This window comes from Scylla paramamosain, chromosome 26, assembly GCF_035594125.1.
Source record: "Scylla paramamosain isolate STU-SP2022 chromosome 26, ASM3559412v1, whole genome shotgun sequence".
Lineage (NCBI taxonomy): Eukaryota > Metazoa > Arthropoda > Malacostraca > Decapoda > Portunidae > Scylla > Scylla paramamosain.
The window spans coordinates 2,524,938-2,537,500 of record NC_087176.1 but is presented as its reverse complement, the minus strand read 5'-3'; the positions used below and the strand labels follow the sequence as shown (position 1 = coordinate 2,537,500).

Genomic DNA, 12,563 nt, shown 5'->3' with positions numbered 1-12,563 from the left:
TCATCAACACACCTTGCCTAATCCACCAATGCACTTCTATTTTCAAGCTCTGTGGAGATAAATATGTTCAAGTAAATTGTTAGTGGGGTGAACGCAGGTGCCACTAACAGAGGGTTAGATGAATGGAATGGGCTCAGTAATCAGGTTGTTAGTGCCGAGTCATTAGGAAGCTTTAAAAGAAGACTAGACAAATTTATGGTTGGGGATGACTGGTGGAAATAGGTATGTTTCATATAAGGACTGCCATGTGCAGCCTTGATGGCTTCTTACAGCTTCCCTTATTTTATGTTCTTAACACTGGTATTCCACATCAGCAGCATCTCTCATCATGACCTGCAGTGTTTACAAATCACCTTGAGATTTTCCCAGCGCTGAACACCAGTCTCCTACCAATGTCCCTGTCTCATGTGTTAATATTTTCTAATTCATAAAAGATTTTAACACTACAATTTGGTGCCTAGTAGGTTTATCCCAACAACACATTAGCCAATTTCCTTTATATCAGCTCATTCCCATAAAAAAAATTCATTCACCCTTCAAGGTTGTCAGTATTCCCATAAAAAAAATTCATTCACCCTTCAAGGTTGTCAGTATCAAGATTAAGAAATCAATCTTCCCTTTATGATGCAAATTGTTTCAAACCTCAAGTGTTCATAATTTCATGTAATAACATGCAATTTGGCAAGAATGGATACTTGCTTTGCTTTTCAACACTAAACAAAAATTAACATCCTTCTTAGGGCCTTTTAAAACAATCAGTATTTGTTTCCTTTATGGTTACAAGCTGTGGACAGCAGACAAGACATCTGACAAGGAACAGAAAGACACTGGGGATGTTCTTGTTTAGTATGGATGGATGAATTGAAGGCCACAGTATTGTAGAACAACCTTCCCAGTGAACTGTGGCACCACAAAACAATACCGTCCATCTGGAGTGTAATATGTATACATATTTCAAAACAGTAACATGCAAATACAAGACCTTTGCAATGCAAGTACACTTCACTTCAAACACTAAACAGAAAAACAAAGAACCAAAGAGTAAGTCAAGTTTCCAGTTTTCTGAGATGACCTCCAGACCTCACATGTAACCTATAGACCTGGGACACAATTATTGTTGCTGGGTGTCAATGCCACAATAACATTTATGTGGCGAGAAGGAAGACTTTAACTCCATATACATGCAAGTCGAGTCTTACGAGCACTCGTGTGTAAAATTATGTAACTGCTGCATCCTTCCGCCCCAAATAACAAAACAAGGGAGCAAGAACAGGAAGACACGGAAGCAGAAAAACAGGCAGAAGCAGAAGCAAGAACAGGCAGAAGGAGAGACAAAAACAGGCAGACACAGCAGCAAGAAGAGAAAACAGTAGCAAAAACAGGTACATGCAGCAGCAAGAACAACCAGAAATGGGAGCAAGGACAGGTAGACACAGCAGCAAGAACAGCCAGAAATGAGAGCAAGGACTGACAGACACAGCATCAAGAACAGGCAGACAGACACAAGAACAAGCAAAGCAAAAGAAAGAACAGGAACACGGAACATAGCATAGTCTCACAGCGATGAAAAAAGTCCACGTGGGGAGAGTATGTGACTGTATTCAACATCTGCCTCCAAGTTCACAGCATCTTTGTCATTCACCTCATCACCTGTGAGGCCATTAAAGGAGTGTGGGGGCCCCGGCTGCAGGAGAGAGCCAACGTCACACCACACTACCTTATGGCGTTTCGGTGGGGAGTGGGGTTGATCTGTATTAGTGGCAGCTAAGAGGCTTTGAATACTTGTCTTTTCATGATTATTTTTCTAAGGTGAGGAATATTTTTGGTGGTCTTTTCAAGGTTGATTTTTGGTGAATGTCAACTCATGGTTCTTTTCATATCTAAAGCCAAGAATACTAGTATTCTTAATTTTTTTTTCAAGTTCCTCAAAATAAATTATCTTAAGAGAGAAATGCAAGGTTTTCATGATCTTTTCAATGATTTTTCTTAAAATGCTAAGTCTTTGGTAGTCTTCTCACAACTTTTCTGAAGTGTGTAATGCTAAATTTGTGGTCTTTTTATGGAACTTCTGAAGTAAGGAATGTCCAATCTGTTGTGGTCCTTTCACGATAATTTTTTATAGGTAAAGAATGCCAAGTCCATGGTGGGAGGAGCACTGCAAGAGGTGGCTAAAGCACTGCAAGAGGTTATGTGCTAATACAGTCCCTTCGTCATGGCATTACAAGCTTGCCGTCGTGGCCAATCACCATCCAGGTCCTGCTCTCTGCAACGGCTTTCATTGCCATCCCAGGACAGTGAAAGATGAATCAAGCCTAAATTTCATATGCACAGCAAGAAGACCTGTGGTGGTGATGAGCATGCAAATCCCTCACTGCTCTCCACTTGCACCACACCATCTCATGCTCCATAGTATTGCAATCACTGTGCCTGCTGCTCACCCATAAACAATACACTGGTCTTTGGAGACTTCTTTTTCTCTTTGTTTTATGTAAGGACAATAAAAAGGCCATAAAAATTTATATAAAGATCCACTAAGGTGCCAGTCCCTGAACAGAAAGAATAAAAAAAATATTATCCAAATTAAAGTGCCTTTAGACCTTCCTCTGCTGAAGCATTAAGTTTTGTCTCCATTTTGGCCACTCATACCATCACAATGTCATAAGTACCTCACACCTTCACATCACCACATGTACCAGCCAGCCAGGTCACCAAGATGCAAGTCCTGGCTCATGCAACGTTCCCTAGCACACCAAGTAGCACCACCACCACCACAAGCCTATAATCTAGCTTCATTCACCTAAAACTCCCTGCCACTAGCACTAACAGCCTCAAACACACCCACCCACACACACACACACACACAAATACACACATGCACACACTTCCCCCACACATACTCGTTATGATTTGCCTCCACCATGTCTTGTCTGCAGTTTAGCAGTGGAATGCTGGAAAATTGCTCCTGTACTTTAATGCAGTTCCACCAAGCAACCCAGCTATATTATCAAACCCACTAGTACTTTAAACATTTTTTCACCAACAGCTGGTTTACACGAGTGGATCTAGGTTTGGAAGTTAAAACCAGAATAAGCCAAGTCAGAATGGGGTTGTATTTTACTGTCCAGCTAAGTAGAATTCAATTTCTCCCTTGTATTACAGTTCAACCTCACTAATGAACAGGGTTGGATCTTGCCAAACAGTCCTGTTCTAGCTGCCTGCTGAATCAAAACCAGCACAGTCTACAATGCTCCACTACACTTAGTAATTTTGCCAACTGGGAATACATGAACATAGTAACACCTGTCAATGAGTAGTAATGTTCCTGTTTGCTGACTGGCCTGTATATTGCAATCTGATATTAAAATGAATCTAAAGTTGTCCTTGAAATTCTAACAAAACATTTATTTACAAGATTATAAAGATTGATATAATTAATCCAATACCTCAAAAATAAAGAGTAACACAAATAAAAAGGCCATCTGCCACATGTTCAGTAAGATGCCTAGAGTATGTTGGCGAATCAGTGGCTGAGAGCACCAGTGGTAGAATTACTGGGCACAGCTGTGACACTCGGTGCAATTATCTGCGCCCCAAGTAATGCTGCAAGTGTTTGTGATGTCCTTCACTGTCCATAATTACCTATTGCATGTTGCTATCAGGATGTGTGTGTGTGTGTTTCTTAAAAATACTTCAGTAACACGTTGAAACTAAAAATGTAGGATTTCCTTAATTGAGTTCATGCATCAAAAAGGCAAATATAATTATTCAATAAATTATTTTCATACAAAGGTTTCTTTAATCTATAGGTATAAATATACAATTCAGCCACTAACTCCCGTTAACAGACAATACCAGGCAATGCACGTTATAATCATTACCAAATCATAAACCACGAGAGCCTGTGTGGTTTGTGGCCTTGTGGGGCGAGGCGTGGCCCTCCATAAATACCCACTAATAAAATGGGATCAAAAAATCCTAACAAAGACCGCCTCTTACTGTCCCCTCACACCACATCTTCATGCCTCGTCCTTCCTCACCCTACACACGCGCCTTCCTCATAGTAACCCCTTCAAAGCTTCAAGAAAACACTGATAATGCATGGGTAGGCAATGCAGAGCAAAAGCAAGTGATGGAACTAAGCATTGCTTGGAAAAAGAACGATAAATAAATAAATAAATAAATAAATATACTAATGCCTGAATACTACCTAGACCTATATCACCACAATTTCTGTTCCTGCATTTAGGAAAGCAGAAAGAAGAGATGGAAGGACGAATGGTAGACAACAGGACATGAGAAAGAGAAGAGTTGTGTTTCTTGCCATGAAGGTATAGCCAAGACTTTACACCCTTTAAGAACACATTACTCTCAACCCAACATGGTATGGTAGGTCAACAGAAACGCCTAATTCATTACGAAAGGGTGAAGAATGGTAGACTGCCGGACCCAAGAGAAAGACGAGTTGTCTATTGCCATACAAGTATGGCCAACAAGAATTTATATCTTTTTAAACGCGCTACTCTCAACCTCACACTACACGGGAAAATATTATAACCAATAGATATGGTGCGAGAGGGTTGAATGGTAGTCAGACGTAAGAGGGAGAGACGAGAAAGAAGTGATGAACGTTTGTTGCCATATACGTATAGACAACACGAATTTTTATATTTTTAAGCATGGTACTCCCTACCTCAAAGTATACAGTAGGTTAACAGAAGCACATAATTTGGTAGTATAAGAGTGTGTGGTGAGTGGTAAGGGCGGCAGAAGTGTAAATCAGGGTGTATGGGAACTACTTTGTTTTGCTCACCTCATAGTTGCAGCGTCCTCCGTCCTCCTCGTCACCTCTCGATTCAGATCCAAATTTTCCAACTTTTGACTCAAATCTGCGGGAAATACCAGACTCCCATAAGTACAGCACACTCACACGCGCCGCGCTATACCACTATGGTCCAAGAAATAGGCGGGTTAAAGGTAAAAATTACGGAAAAATGTGCGCACCTCGTCTGGTTCGGATGATCCTGCTGGGCCCACGGGGGACCTTGTACATGGTGCTCCTGCGCGCCCGCACACCACGCTACCTCCACCTTTTCTTCTTTTCTCTCCCTCCCCACAACTTTCCTTCCTGGTTTTTCACTTTTAATGGACACTTTGCTTCATGTACTACTCTTGTTGGTGTTTGGGGATGTTAAGAAGTAATAATGTTTAGTCGAATTTTGTTCTATTACCCTCTTGTTTTTTTTTTTTTTTTTTTTTCTTTGTCTATATACTCGTAGAACTGTTTTATCTTGCAACCTTGTCTTGCTTGGTGGACTCCTGTTGGTAAGGAAACATTAGTGGATTATCACTAACAACAATACGAAATTAAATAGTATGGAGTAAATTTAGTATTCTCTTAATTAAAATTTTCGAATTATTTTTCTTACACCTCATTGACTGCACGTGAAATCACTTCCCACCCACACCAGTTGTTGCACTTTCGATCAATTCACGGTCAGTTTTTCTAAAGTTACCCCTTTCGTTTTCTTCCTTCTCGTGTTATGAAAGTGTAGATCGCGGGAAATTGTTTTTTTTACGATAAATTTTCTCTACGTGTCCTCACTTTCCCCTGGTGAAGATAATGTGGATGTTATGTCTGATTGAATAAAAATACAATTACTTTAGTCACACCACGTAAACTCTTAAAACAACTGTGTTATAATGATAATATAAAATCAAACATGGTAAGGCTCTGTGTTTACTACCTGATCATTCCTAACAGTAGCTTAGCAGTTATATGAGATCTGACTCCTCACAGACTATAGCCGCTTTAATCACCACACACTAATGCTAATGAGGGTTTAAATACTTCCCGAGTGCTTCTCATTGTATTCAGAAAGGTCAAATAGAGTGAGGTCGGAGGGCTAGTAAGAGAAATGTTATCTCTGACATGACCCAAGGGCCCTTCAAACCTGACCTGGAATGCTGCTCGTGTTTGAGGAAGAAACTTGAGAAAGAGGGAAAAAATGGAAAAGCTATCCAATTATAACTATGGAACTGGAGAATAAAAAAAAAAAAAAAAAATGAATGCAAATTAAGTACCAAACATTGCAGGTTAGTGGTATGGTTTAGATTAAAATAAACCAATAAACCGCAAAGGAGAAGGCAGGGCACAAACATGTATCGAATGATGGCAGGATAATCGTGTATGCCTCATTAATTACCCAATTACTAAACAATCTAACAACCGAACAGAGAAGAGGATGTGCCGGTGAGTTAGAGCAAGGTGATCAGCATGGAACAAGGAGGAGTAAATGAAGGAAATTGTATCTTTGCTAGTTATGATAAACATTACCATTACCTCACTTAACCAGTCCACAAAACAAGTTAAAACAAGGCGGTCAGACTAGTTAGAGGAAGCAGGCATGAATGAAGGAAACTGGATGATATGACCGCTACCTAATCAAATACCTCAACATAACCACCACTCCAAAAAATAGGCAAATTATGACAAAGTGATTGGTGTAATTAGAAGAAATAGACATGGGAAAATTAGATCACCTGGCAGCTATGGTGGTAAAGACACCCTCAACCACTCAGTTCACTTCCTGAGTATCTATCAGCAATACACAATTCTCAGCAGTCTGTCCTGGAGTTGTTAAAAGAAAACTGTTATGCTTCTCAGTCCTCGCTCGCCGGCTGCACTAACACTGGCAGACGACTTGCTTTAATTACGAAACACACGGCATTTGTAACCCCATGTCCCTCCAACGCTAATTTTTTTTTTTTTCCCTGTAGGACACTAAAGAAAAAAAAATGTTTTGTGTGATGTGTCTGTACTACTTTTTTTTTCACTTTAACATTTATAACTATATACATCACCGGTTATTCCTGTATTTCTGGCGGGTATCACTTCTCCTCAGCACACACTACTAAAGGTTCAGGGGTACACGGGGTCCTGGTGAGGGAAATGGAACTTTGAACTTGTGGAGTCAAGAGATAGTCAGGGAGCGGCTGTGAACACCTCCTCCTCTGCCAGCGGCCTCAACCACACTGAACTCGCCTGAACTGAAATCGTGGTTCACAGGGGTCTCTGTCTCCTAGCTAGCTCGTCCCATGCCTGCTCACCTATACGCATCACTTTTGATTACTCTAAATATAACCATACATCAACTATGGACATTAAATTTCCTCCAGTTTAAGAAATATACATTGTTGCAACTTGTATGATTCAGTTTAACGATTTCTTATCTACCTGCAAGTGATAATTATGCAGTTTTTTTTCTCTCCAATAGCCTACCTGTTATGTTTCCCTTTACTTAATCACATAGGTCGGCTGTTAGTTTTCCCCGAGATGGTGTTTATGCAAGGTGAAGTTATGTAAGGCTGCAGATGTGGGCGTGCGCGAGGAATTCTGCAGGAGACGAACATTTTCTAAGATAACTAGATCTGCGTAAGCATTCCTGGCTAGAAAGTTTGGTCAGTATTAGTGAAGTGATGATAGTGGTGGTGGTGGTGGTAGTGGTGATATTCTCGATGTTTATGAGCAAAGGGCAATGATCGAATTTAAGGGAATATTGGGTGCTGATTGAATAGATATAGTTATTGAAGTTGCCAGTGCACGGTCTCTCTCTCTCTCTCTCTCTCTCTCTCTTGATACGTGCTCTTAAGAACTCCCTCAGAAAAACAAAAAAAGTTACAGCGAGGAAATTGCGTCTCTCTCTCTCTCTCTCTCTCTCTCTCTCTCTCTCAATATCCTGCGTAGTTCCTATCTCGAACACAGTAACCTAAGGATGCCAGTGTGAGCCGTAAGCCTATCTCCGTGTGTCCTGTTCGAAATTCCCCATGTGCTCTTTCTTCTCTCATAAGCATTTCGTATTCTTCTAATTATACACATTATATACAGTGTTTTGTGCATCCCATGTCAGCGCCACCAATCAGCAATACTATAAACATCATATAAGAGTGAATAGGTCAAATATAAGCCACGTAATGGAAGAGAAATATTACAGCGATGTTTGTTTACCAGGTTGGTTTGCCATAAATAATGTAATGGCATATGCGTCTCGAACTGGACCAGGATGAGGAGCCAACATCCGCAGGCACGCCAGCCATATAGACTGGAATTATGTAGTTAGTCATAATGATACGAAAAAAAAAAAAAACAGAAGTAATCTTTATAAGTATTTACAAGAATGAGGATTAAAATAACATATTTTGCAATTTCTACCCAGTTTAAAGATTGGGGGTGGCTGTATAATAAGTAAAAATGTCTCAGAGTGGTTGGTGATTACGGAAAGATGAACTAGGAGTCAAAGGGTTAAACATTCATGTATCACCATTGTAAGAAAGGCGCTATTGCACAGCCTTTTACTGGTGCAAATTTGCTATACTGAACACTTGATTCCCATGTATTCTCGGTGTCCTTAAACTACTACTACTAATATATATATATATATATATATATATATATATATATATATATATATATATATATATATATATATATATATATATATATATATATATATATATATATATCTTTGCTACTATAAACTACAGAGGGACTTCATACTGAGCGCATTTCCGCATAGCGATTTCAAGCTTAGCGACAGCTTTTGAAGGCCTAAAGATGGCCAGCACCACAAAGTCGCCACAACAATAAGACTGGTACTACTACTGGCAGGGAAGGGGCAGCGTTATTAACATGGGAGTTTTATCAAAAATAACTTTCTATGTGCATATGGTCGAGCATTTTTAGAGTATGACAACATTCAGTGCAACAGCAAACAAGTGATAATTTATAGTATAAACAAACAATATTTAAACCTCGGGACCATGATTTATTAATTTTCTCCATAAGCATAATATTGTCAGCTTAGCGAGGTTCCCACACACTACTCGCTCAACATGAAGCCCCACTATGGTGAAATAATCTGCAAGACTTAAAACTATGCTTTCTGTTGTGAAATGTTTGGAAACGTGCTCTTTCCTTTATGAATGACAAGAAGTCTCCTGTGGATTTGTTATGGAAAATGCATTCATTAATGATTTTTCCTCCAAATCTTGGTGCATCACAGAGCAGAAAATATTAGACATCTTTGCCTTCAATACAGGAGCATGTGGGTCAAACTGTCATGTAATCTATTACCTGCCGGGGCTCTTCAGGGAATTGTGTAATATAGTACATAGGCTCATTTATCTTTTATTTGTTCTTATGATCATTTGACGCCCCTCCTTTGCTTTCCAACAGTAAACATGTTCCCTGCATGTCCTTTCCCTGTGACAGACTCATAAGCAAACAGGCAGGCAGAGCACACACTTTATTGAGAGATAAATAAGAAGAGGCTACAAACAGGCCTGGGAGAGGCTGGTTGTTTGAACAATATAAATGTATACACTTATTTACAGTTCAGTGGCAGTGGGCCAGACAGTGAACTGAATACAATAGGGAGTAAAAAAATGTATGTAGGAATAACGACTAGTTGAAAGGATGAAGAAAATGTTAATAATCATAATTATCATAAAAAAAAAAAAAAAGAGTAGAAAATGAAAGGCAGGTCTTAAAAAATCATGATGATAATAATAATAATAATAATAATAATAATAATAATAATAATAATAATAATAATAATAATAATAATAAAAAACATAGTCTAATAATACCCTTTGTTTACACAGACTTAAACCTCCTACAGTTGTAAGTACACTATTTACACCATGTAAGGATGTGACCCCTGACCCGTGCCGACCCGGCCCCAGGGAGGGTCAGCGGGGGCAAAGAAAGGCAAGGGCAGCTATTCTATGTCTTACAAATGAAAAAGTTTCCCCCGTATTTAGTCTAGTGGTCCAACACAGCCCAGCCTTTGTAGTGCCCCTAGCCTGGCCCCTCGCTGGGTCCCGGGCCAGCCCACCATCTCCACGGCAGATGACTCTGGCAGGGACAAGGAAGCATTGTTACGTTGCAGTCCAATCGATGTCTTAGAGGGGTTATGAATTACATGAACACGAAACGCACTCCTGGCAGACAACTTAAGCATGGACAAGAAGCAGTTATGGGGAAGTCAAGTGGGTCTCTGATGAGTTAAAAAATACAGCTATGTAGGTCAACAGACACATGTCAAATACATCATACATGGCAAGTCATTACACATACTGGCTTCAAGTAAAACAGGGGTGTCAGGCGGTCACTCTGCCTGTCTTCAAAGCCTGCACATGGATGTTAGCTGATACGAACATTGGCGATGAGGGACCTATGCGTATTCTGCTTGACTGACAGTGAGCAAAAAGCAAGGTGGAAATTAACAAGTGCTGATGAGGTGTGAGACAGGCCGGTAAAAGGGCATGGTGTGAGGAGTCAGGGCACATCCTGTACCTCATCCTTAACTTGGAGTGTGCCTGCCAGGGAGGGAGGGAAAGGTGTAAACAGCTCTTCTCCTTCCCCCCTGAGACACAGATGAATATGAACTAACTACTACTTGTGGGTTGTGGCATGGGGGGAGGTGGCAGGGATGTATAGACCTCCACAGCACCTCACCACAGCACCCCTGCCCCTCCCACCCCCAGCACCACAGAGGAGCATTAGGTGGGATGCCTGAGTGTGAGGGTGGGAGGGAGGGAAGGGGACCATGCCAGCACACTGGAATGAACCACCACAGGAGATAAACTTAAAGGCAGTAGAGAGGCTGAAAGGAGATGATGGAGGATGCCAAGGGGAATTGAAATCAAGTTATAAAATTTATGGGGAGCTTTGGGGTGCTGTGAAGGGAGGTAAAGAAGGGGGGGAGAGATGTCATATTGTTTTAGGTGAGGCTGTAACAAACTGAATAGGATCTATGAGCATGTTATGTAATGTTTTGGTGCTAGGGAGGCTGTATGGAGCTATATAACTACATGAGACTGTAGAGGGGTACATGGGGCTATGTTGAGGGATGTCAAGGGGAGTGTGGAGGATGATGCAAGGTAGCAGGGAAGGGGTGAGGATGGCTGTTGAAGTGGGCAGTGGTGAGTGCCCTGCCTGACACACAAGCCCACAATGGACCAGCACTATGGGCAGTCAATGTTGATGTGGCAGCAGTGGGTGAACAGCAGCACTTCTGGCGGCCCTCAGCATCACTTCCTTGGCACTGGGAAACATGGTCCTTGGCATGACCTCCCAGATGAACATGTCTGCCTGCTCTGCCACTCAGGGTGGGTTATGAGTTTCAGCCCTGTAACTTTTCTTGTTTTTAAGTTTGTTGGCACAGTTTTTCAAGTGCAAACAACCTTTTCACATGTACACAAGGTGTGTGTACAGGAGTGTCAAGGCATACAGGCCAAATACTTCTTCAAGGCCACACAGTCACACTCCATAGGCACTAAGAGTTGGCCTCGGTGCAGACAGCAAGCTTAATTATAGGCAGGTGTGGCACTGCAGGGATGGCGCCTCATGCCACACAGTGCTGTGACAGTTTGGGTGTTGGCACTGCCACCGCTGCCTCCCTTGCTGGACTACTGACACTCCAACAAAACACTAATGTTCTCAGGCACAGGGAACTTTGAAGAAATTTCTGAGGGGCTTTGAAAACAGAGGAGGAGAGGGGAAGAGGTATAAGGGGAGTAGGATGAAATAAGGATTGGGGCTGAATGGAGAGGAATAGGAATGGGTACAAGTGTGGAGGGACTGAAGGGAGTGGAGAGGCAAGGGAAGAAGTGTGGAATGAAGTGGTTGAAGCAGTAATATTTTTTTTGTTCTTTTTTGTTTGACGGGTAAGGTGTTGTTTTAAGATAGTGGAAACTGCGGCATTGCTTTTTAAAACAGTCCTTTCCTCTTTTTGGGTTTCTCTTTCCCATCCACATGCCTGTAGAAGAAAAGAAATAAAAGACAGTCAGCAACCAACCAAGAAAATATGCACACAGAAAATCCTCGCCCACAAAAGCACACAACTCTGGCAAGCAATGCAATATTTACCACAGCCTTGGAGAGAGAGAGAGAGAGAGAGAGAGAGAGAGAGAGAGAGAGAGAGAGAGAGAGAGAGAGAGAGAGAGAGAGAGAGAGAGAGAGAGAGAGAGAGAGAGAGAGAGAGAGAGAGAGAGAGAGAGAGAGAGAGAGAGAGAGAGAGAGAGAGAGAGAGAGAGAGAGAGAGAGAGAGAGAGAGAGAGAGAGAAACAGGTCTTGACTCAAAAGGACCATATTTTATTGTCATGGTCTGTGGTAAAAGGATGATTGTGTTTTGCCAAAGTTCATAGCATTGGGCTGGACTTGCCGTGTTCCCAGCCACCGCATCACACAAGTCTACAGTACTGTACAGCGCCGCAGGTCAAATGGTGTCGCCCTGCGTGTGAAATTATGCAAAGAAAGCCAACACTAGTAGGTGAAAAAGAGATGAGGTGAGGAGAGGGAGGAAATGAAAAGTGAGATTACATTACAGATACTGATGAAAAGAGGAGTAAGTGATGACAGTTTAGAAAAACAAAAATAAAGATATCAAAATATAGAGGAGAGGGAGGAAATGAAAAGTGAGATTACATTACAGATACTGATGAAAAGAGGAGTAAGTGATGACAGTTTAGAAAAACAAAAATAAAGATATCAAAATATAGAA

At 41.2% G+C, this 12,563-nt stretch overlaps 2 protein-coding genes across 6 annotated transcripts in view; both read right to left on the bottom strand.

The window, feature by feature from the left end:
• LOC135113596 (MAPK regulated corepressor interacting protein 2-like) overlaps positions 1 to 7,050 on the bottom strand; it is a 32,664-nt gene extending 25,614 nt beyond the window's left edge. The window contains exons 1-3 of the mRNA XM_064028900.1: positions 6,862 to 7,050; positions 5,002 to 5,316; positions 4,811 to 4,886 (exon numbers count right to left, since the gene is read on the bottom strand). Coding sequence (XP_063884970.1) covers positions 4,811 to 4,886; positions 5,002 to 5,050 — 125 coding nt within the window. The 5' untranslated portion in view covers positions 5,051 to 5,316; positions 6,862 to 7,050. The remainder of the gene's footprint in view (positions 1 to 4,810; positions 4,887 to 5,001; positions 5,317 to 6,861) is intronic.
• A 2,238-nt stretch (positions 7,051 to 9,288) lies between these two features.
• The window catches only part of LOC135113593 (septin-7-like), an 80,492-nt gene continuing 77,217 nt past the window's right edge, over positions 9,289 to 12,563 (bottom strand). For all 5 annotated transcript variants that reach the window (XR_010274896.1, XR_010274895.1, XR_010274897.1 and 2 more), the window contains one exon: positions 9,289 to 11,819. Coding sequence is in view for 2 of the 5 variants with exons in the window: in XM_064028891.1 (XP_063884961.1) it covers positions 11,771 to 11,819 (49 nt within the window). In the remaining 3 variants the exon portion in view is untranslated. The remainder of the gene's footprint in view (positions 11,820 to 12,563) is intronic.